Consider the following 8,570-nt stretch of genomic DNA (forward strand, 5'->3'; position numbering starts at 1 on the left):
AAAGGAATGCTTTACATCACATTTTTCTTTTATTTTGTTAATGTCACCGTGTTAATTAGTTCTTAATTTTATTTTTTTTAAGAAAAAAAATAAGAACTAATTCATCAGTTAATTGATAGTATTACATCAATAAAATAATGATATATAGCATTTCTCGTGAGTTTATTATTGTTATACGACTTGATAATTCATAAAGTTATTGGGGTCTAGCTGTCTTTTTTATTTGTCAGTCGCTTGTTATTGGGGTCTAGTTGCTTTCGATTTAGCAGGTTAAAAACGTGTTTAAAATAAAATTAGGAAAATTGTTCCGTTTAGGAGTGTATTTGAAAAATAAGAAATAAAAAAAATAACGACTTGAAAAGGTGAAAAAACCACAAGTAAAATGTGCTTGTTCTTTTTCTTTTTCTTTTTTTAAATTAAAAAAAAAACATTATTTACAAGGCGAATCGCCATTTTACAAAACAGTTAACTGCATTTTTAATATTGTATTTTTAATGGCTGCTTTTAAAATTGTTATTGTTTTTAAGCCTCTTATTTTAAAACTGTTAAACCAAAAACAATTTTATAATCACAATATATTCGACCACCATAGAGGCATCGAAAAAGAAGAAACCTCATTCAAGTAACCGCACAAAGCTTTAAAGTGTGTTTGAGAACACACTCCCCTCCCATAATAAAAAGTCAATTTCATTTTTTACTGGTTTTTTCTTACAAAATAAATAAATAAATAAATCTTCTTTTACCCTTATATCATATAAATCATTTTTTATTATTGTTTAAACAAAAAAACTCACAACAAAACCCTTTACAAAACGTGCGCAAGCACTCTCCCACGTGGCGCAACGCAAAATTCTCTTCCTAGTGACGTGCAACAAGAAGAAATTATATGGCATTTCTCAACCAGTGTTGTGTCAAGAGGATTAGAAAAGCTTTTTTTTAAGAAAAAAATGAAAATCTTTTATCAAAAAATTCAATTTGTCGTAACAATTACGTTAAATTCATCCTGTAAACCTAGATCATGATGAGTTCTTGAATTATTATGGCATATGATCCAAAAAATCAAATTGTCACAACAATTACATTGAATCCATCCTATAAACTTTGACCACTACGAGTTCTTGAATTGAGAAATGAGTGGCCGCCACCCCACATACCACTCCTCACCACCTCCCTTAAGGATGATTTCTCAAAAATTAATAAAAAACACATGCCACTTAAGGGAGGTGGTGAGGAGTGGTATGTGAGGGTGGGTGTCAATCATTTCTCTCTTGAATTATGATGGTAATACCATTCTATGATTATTTCTTTTTCTAATCTTTATTTATTTGCTTGAATTTACCATTATATCCAGAAGAAGCCCAAACCTTATGATTTCTTTTTGTTTTTGTTAATATTTAAATGTAAAATCTAGTTTGATCGATCACTCTCTAATCTCTTAATTATTAATATAAGTCAATCTTAAATCTCTTGTATAATAATAATAAAAAATTGCAATATTGCATCCATTGAATTCCAGTTGGTATCCACCAGATCGACATCATGCTTTGCATCAAAACCAACTGAGATTTATTTTCAAAATTCAAATGAATCAACTTTTGGCCTTATTATATATTTAATTAATATTTTTTTGTCTAATTAACCGGCCAGTTATTTTCTTCAATTGCATGCTGACCAGAATTTCTAACTATTAAAAATTTTGTTTGGCTAGTCTCAACCAGGGCGTACAGAATTCAGGAAGCGAGGAAGAAAACGGAAAAACCGGACGCGCGCCATGCCGTCGAAAGAGTACAAATTCCGTTACCTATCCACCTAAATATTACCAAAGATTTTTTTTAAAAAAAATAATTAAATTATTATATATTCATAATTTATTGTTATATATGCTGGACAGAAGATTTTTAATGATTGATTATTTTTAAGCCAATTAAGACCGACACTCAAGTTGCAAGTTCGGCGATCAGCATTTTGACCCTTAATTTTTTAGTTAAGGGCAAGTTGCACAACTAGGTTATCCCTCATGGCTCCAGCAGTTAGTTCCTTCAATTGTTTCTTTACTTATTTATTTAAATTTAGGTAGAGCTTTTTTTATATTTAAATATTTAATTTTTTCCGTACGACTAACTTGCAAAATTCATTTTTGTTATGCAACATTTAATTTCAACAAATTTTATATTTTGTGTTGAGTTTATGTAGAATTTAATTTACTTCATTTTAAAAATTATTTTAATAGACAACTTAATCTTAGTTTTAAGTTCATGTAAAATTATGAATTTAGTAACTGTTTTAGGGGGTATAATCAATGAAATGGAACTTTAATTCTTTGTATTTATTTTTTTTACAGTAATTGAGACCTTAATTAAAGAGCACTAACTAACTTTTTTGTCTAATATTATCTTTTACCATAATTGGAGCCTTAATTAATGAGTATTGACTAACTTTTTTGTCATAATTGGGGCTTTAATTTTTTTTTATAAAAAGAAATTAAATTATATTATCACTATTTGGGTCCTTAATTAAGGAGTGTTGACTAACTTATTTTTGTCCTAATTTTTTTTAATTTTTTTTTTTTTATAAAATAAAATTTAATTATACTATCACCATTTGAGGCCTTATTTAATTAGGAGCCTTAGGCGATTACCTAATTTGCCTAGCCTATGAGATCGATGGCCATGCCTTTAAAAGTATTTCAGTCACTCCCGACTGGCCACTGAGGATGATTAAATCATTATTTTGGCCATTAGAAATGGTTTAACTACTCTATGCAGGACGAAGATAAACGAAGCAGTAAAATAGAAGCAAATTCGTTTTCTTCTGTGAAAGATTTGAACCGTTCTTTTAAAATAAATAACCTAAATTAGAGTTATTCTCTGCTAAAATATTCCAAATTATCTCAATGCAGTCAAAACTTTTCAAGAGCGTCCATCGATAGCATATCGATCGATCGGAGACTCGATCCTTTCTTGTAATCTCCTTCTTCTTCTTCTTCTTTTTTTTTTTTTCTTTTTAAGTCTTTTCTTTTTCTCTTAATCACACTTTACAAATTAAAGGTCGCTTTCCGATCTTGGACTCTCTATTAATGCCATGTGCACTCCACTACATTAATCGATAACGTCAACGAGTAATCGGTTGGAAATAATGTGCCGCCAGGAAAAAATTGCAGGACACTAGGAGTTGTAGTACTATTTTCCTTTTATTTATTTTGAGGCTGAGAGAAAATTAACCTGATTACGTTCTTCAATGAACATCAAATTGTTTCAACTAATTTTATATAGAGAGAGAGAGAGATCGAGGTCGATAATGCTTATATATATACCTACAAAGCAAATTAAAACATGCAATCGTATAAACTAATTAGGAGAAAGTCTTGTATAATTACTTGAGTTTCAAGCGTTCTAATTGGCTTTTTAGCAATTTAAATTACTAACAATCTCCTTAATTCATTCTCTCTCGTTCTTTTTCGATGTGTGATAACAATGGGGAATGGTGATCAGCAGCATCAATCTCAGTTGGTTTCCAAGCTCTTCATTAATCCCCATTTACAATCCAACCTTGTCTTTTATCTTTTCATCTTTGTCATTGTTTTGCCTTTCGGATTCATAACCTGTTTGTACCTTAAAAGCTTCTCATCATTTACTTTACAAATGGCCACCTCGTTTTCTACTTCTCCGCCAATATCGTCGTTGCCGCACGCACCAATTACACCCCCACCACAGCCGTCACCGACGCCTCCACCACCACTGATTTCATCGCCATCAGTACTGGATGCTCATAATATGAGTGACATGGAGTTGCTCCAGAGAGCATCATTAATGGTTCCACGGCCAGAACTTCCTACCGTGCTTGGCGTCCCGAAGGTGGCTTTCATGTTCTTGACAAAAGGGCCTTTGCCATTGGCTCCCTTGTGGGAGCAGTTTTTCAAAGGGCATGAAGGCTTTTACTCCATATATGTGCACACACATCCTTCTTTCAATGATTCTACGCCTGAAGATTCTGTCTTTCATGGTAGAAGAATCCCTAGCCAGGTACGGTTTCTTCAGAAATTAATCAAAATTTTCACCGAGACATTCTATAAGCAGCAAGATATTGCACCATTTTTCTTAAGTGCATCCATTTATCTATTGTTTCAGGAAGTTTATTGGGGTACAGCCACAATGATTGACGCGGAGAGACGCCTATTAGCAAATGCCCTGCTGGACTTCTCCAATCAAAGATTTGTATTGCTCTCAGAATCTTGCATCCCATTATTCAACTTCAAAACCATTTACAGCCATCTCATGGGCTCAAAACAGAGCTTCGTAGGCTGCTTTGACGACCCAAGGAAGCCAGGCCGTGGCCGATATAACCCCAAAATGTTTCCCACAGTAACCATTACAGATTGGAGAAAAGGGTCTCAGTGGTTTGAGGTGCACCGTGAGCTCGCCGTCCACATTGTGTCTGACAGCAAATACTACTCTATTTTTAAGCAACATTGTCTCCCGCCGTGTTACGTCGACGAACATTACATTCCTACACTGGTGAACATCTTGTTCCCGGAGTTGAATTCGAATAGGAGTATTACGTGGGTTGATTGGTCGAGAGGCGGTCCTCATCCTGGAAAGTTTGGATGGGGAGATATCACCGACGAGTTTCTTAATCGGATTCGATTTGGATCGACGTGTTTCCATAATGGAAATGCTACGTCCATGTGTTTCTTGTTTGCAAGAAAGTTTCTACCCAGCGCGTTGGAGCCTCTATTACGGGTTACTCCTTTGTTGCTTGGTTTTGATCCATATTAATTAGATCGAGTTTATTAATTCAACAATGTTAATTAATTAATGTCTGTGTAATTAAATTCGAAATAATATATGGTAGCTCATCGATCTGTAATTTCATTTAAATTTCGATTACTAACATTATATATTGACTTGACTTTAATTTTTTCTAGACTTTTGCATTAGTCCAAAAACATTAAAGAAAGAAAAAAAAAATCTTGTATCACTTAGCACGTGAAAAATATATGGTTTTTTTATAACATGTAACGAGTATATTATCTTTTAATAAAACTTCCTCCAACTCTGTTAATGTTATTAAAAACAACATTTGTTTCTCAAATGTTTAATGAATATATATATATATAACAAAAATTGAACTAAAGTTTTTTCTTCAACCTAATTTAATGCTCCGTTTGTTTCGGCGTAAAATGATTTCTGGAAAATGATTTCGGCATTTTCCGGTGTTTGGTAGGGGCGAAAATAATAGTCAACCGGAAAATGATCTCGGTTTGGCCAAAAATGCTTTGTAAATTTCAGATTTTCCGAAGACGCTATACGCATTTGACCCATTTTAAACGACACAGTCGACCTTCACGTTAAAACAGTCGACCATCACCGAAATCTTGCCGGTACCGAAATCTGACAACCTCAGGTCAATGTCGCCGGAATCCGGTCGGCCCGGATTCCGGCGACCAATCTGATCGTATTCCGGCCAGTGGCCGGAATCTGGCCAAAATAGCCAGGCCAGAGCGGTTGGATTTCCGGCCGGCTGGCCGGATCTGGCCAAAACGGCCGAATTCCGGCGGTTCTGGCAGTTTTCGGCCAGTATGCCGGCGTCCGGCCATTCTGACCGAATTCCGACAGTTTTTTTGGCTAGAATCCTGTATTTTTGCCCGGAATCCGGCCAACTCAGATTTTGACGAGACTGTCCGGATTCCGACCTTTATCTTATAGCCAGAATTCGATAAAAGTGGTCGGAATCCTGTCAATTAATGACAGAAATCTCGTCTCCGGTGATTTTTATATTATTTTACAGTAATATTTATATGTTTTGAATAAAAATTGATTTTTATAGATTAATATGATTGAATAAAAATATAAAAATATTTGTGATTTTCCGTACGTACCAAACACCGAAAAATGATTTCGGCGAAAAATATTTTTCAAAAAAATGACTTCCTTGAAACCATTTTATGACATGATTTACGTCGAAACAAACGGAGCATAAAGAAATGTTTAAATGCCATTGACTATTGACTATTGAGGTACATGTGGTAAGGCCTAATATCAAACGGCAAATTTGATTTCAAAAAGTATCATAAGTGATACTTGTATACATCTAATTAAGGCTGATGGTATTTCCGTCCAATACTTTAACTCCAATCAACAATTAACACATGTCTCATATGCCCTATTAATATTATCTAAAAATTAAAAAATAAAATAAAATGAAAAGACAACAAAAAACAACTTCTAGGCCAGGGTGGCTCGAGCCACCCTGTACGACTAGTTACCACCAAATAGGGGTGGCTTGGCAACCTCCGTTTGGTTAGGAGTGGTTTTGGCCATCCCTTATGGCTGGTCTTGTGGTGGTTGAGCTACTCAATTTCCATTGGCGGGGGTTTGGCCACTCCCAAATGGCTAAATGGGGGTGATCTAACTTTCATGGCCTTGAAGTTTTCTAATAGTAATAAGTCATATTAGACATTTGTCACGTTTTAAAAGGCATTGATGTAGATCACAAGTAGTTTTATGTATGAAAGTGCCTTCTATGTTTTTTTGATGTATACATGTACCACCTTTAATATGTTTTAAAACCAAATTAAATAACTATTTGATAATAGACCTACTACATACGTACTAAAATAGTTATTTAAAACTTTTTTTCTTTTCTTTTCTTTTAATCAGGGTATCCCAATTCCTCATCGAGCCAAGCATTACCTTGGGCTATTCTACAGAAAGTGGTAGCTTACCAATCATAGAGACCCAGCCAAAATCCATCATGCTAATTCTCAGCTCAATATCCCACGCCACTAGAGATATTGAGCATTGAGACGTAGGCTTCGCTTGGGTAACCGACCCCAAAGGGAAGGTAGCATATATGTAGGAGGTCTCGAACTTGAGAACTAAAGAAAGAATATTCTTAGAAGCCGCAAGCCTCAACCACTAGACCAATTCCTTGGGGTCTAAAATAGTTATTAAACCTTAAAGAAAAATTCTTGTTTAATTAATTCCCACTTCTTAAGTGCTGCTCCAAGGACAGGCATATGAGCATATCATACATCAAAATAAGTGGGGGTCATATTAATCCTCATGCATGGTGATGGAGGATAGAAACTTTTTGGATCGAGATCCTATACAGTATACAATACTGATGCAATAATTCTAACGTAACATGGACCGTCAACGCCCAAAATTTACCATGTTATCTACTATGTGAACAAAAAAAAAAAAAAATGCATCTTATTATTAGCCACCTTTATGACCCATAACGTCCCACGATGCGAGCAAACCAGAAGTGGTTTAAACACCTAGCCTTTGAGAGTATTTCAGTCACTCCAGATTGGCCATTGAGGATGGTCAAATCATTATTTTCGCTATTAGAAATGGTTTAACGTACCATTCTATGCGCGCAGGACAACGATAAGCAAAGTAATAAAATAGAAGCAAATTTGTTTTCTTATGCTGTTCTTTTAAAATAAATAACCAAAATTAGAGTTACTCTCTGCTAAAATATTCCAAATTATCTCAATGCAGTCAAAACTTTTTAAGAGTGGCCATCGATAGCAATCTGATCGGAGACTCCTTTCTTGTAATCTTTGTTTCTTTTTTTTTTTTCTTTTTTTTTTTTTTTTTTTATGTTTTTTTTTCTGTGTTTTTTTTTTGTTTTTAAAGTCTTTTCTTTTCTCTTAATCACAATTTACAAAGGTGGTTTCAACGCTTAAGCAAGGATTAAATAGGCTAGACACTCCTGTGCTTTACGAACTTTATTTTTTGTCTCCTCAGTTTTGTTTTGTATCAAAATTGGTACCTGTGGTATGGGAAAAAACGGAAATGGTACCTCCATCCAATTTTCCGTCCAAAACTAATGTCCAGCCACGTCATCCTACAGGTATATATTTGGAGTGGCTACCACTCCCATTTTGGCCAAGGGAGTGGCTGAGCCACCCTCGAGGTACCATTTCTGATACTTATTCAAACCACAGGGGGTACATCATGAAATTTATAAAACCACAGGGGTATATATGAAAAAAAAATGTGTTTAAGTAACAAACATTTAGTCATTTTTTGGGTTATATTAATTGGCCACGCATATAATTTTGTGTTTCCAATTGTTACACATGACTGATTGTGTTTTGTTTTGTTTTGTCTTTTTTTTTTTAAGGGTTCAATTCTTGTCAATATGTTATTTTGATACACGACAGGCATACATGTTACTTTTGTTCAAAACAGGCATACCAAATATACCAAATATTATTTGTGTATAAAATACCATTTATGATATAATTACAAAACTAAAGTACCATTTCTAATACTTATTAAAACCACATGGGGCACATCATGAAATGTATAAAACCACAGGGGTATATATTGGAAAAAAAAATTGTGGATTTTAATTTTAAGGTTTTTTTCTTCTTTTTTCTGAAAATAAAAAATAAAAAATAAAAAATGATAGTGGTAGCTCAGCCACCCCTTTGGGCCACATGGGGTGGCCGAATCACCCCCTTGGCCAAAATGTGGGTGGCCGGCCACCCCCAAGGGTCAAAGTGGAAAAAAATAAAATAAAATTAGGTTTTGGCCCTTGGGGTGGCTTAACCT

At 34.4% G+C, this 8,570-nt stretch overlaps 1 protein-coding gene across 1 annotated transcript; it reads left to right on the forward strand.

The window, feature by feature from the left end:
• The first annotated feature begins 3,321 nt into the window (after positions 1-3,321).
• LOC133861242 (glycosyltransferase BC10) lies at positions 3,322-5,014 on the forward strand. Its single transcript, XM_062296980.1, has 2 exons — positions 3,322-4,022; positions 4,128-5,014. Exons 1-2 carry the CDS (start codon positions 3,474-3,476, stop codon positions 4,773-4,775), a joined length of 1,197 nt encoding a protein of 398 aa, XP_062152964.1. The 5' UTR covers positions 3,322-3,473; the 3' UTR covers positions 4,776-5,014.
• Positions 5,015-8,570: the final 3,556 nt, after the last annotated feature.

This window comes from Alnus glutinosa, chromosome 2 (genome assembly GCF_958979055.1).
Source record: "Alnus glutinosa chromosome 2, dhAlnGlut1.1, whole genome shotgun sequence".
NCBI lineage: Eukaryota > Viridiplantae > Streptophyta > Magnoliopsida > Fagales > Betulaceae > Alnus > Alnus glutinosa.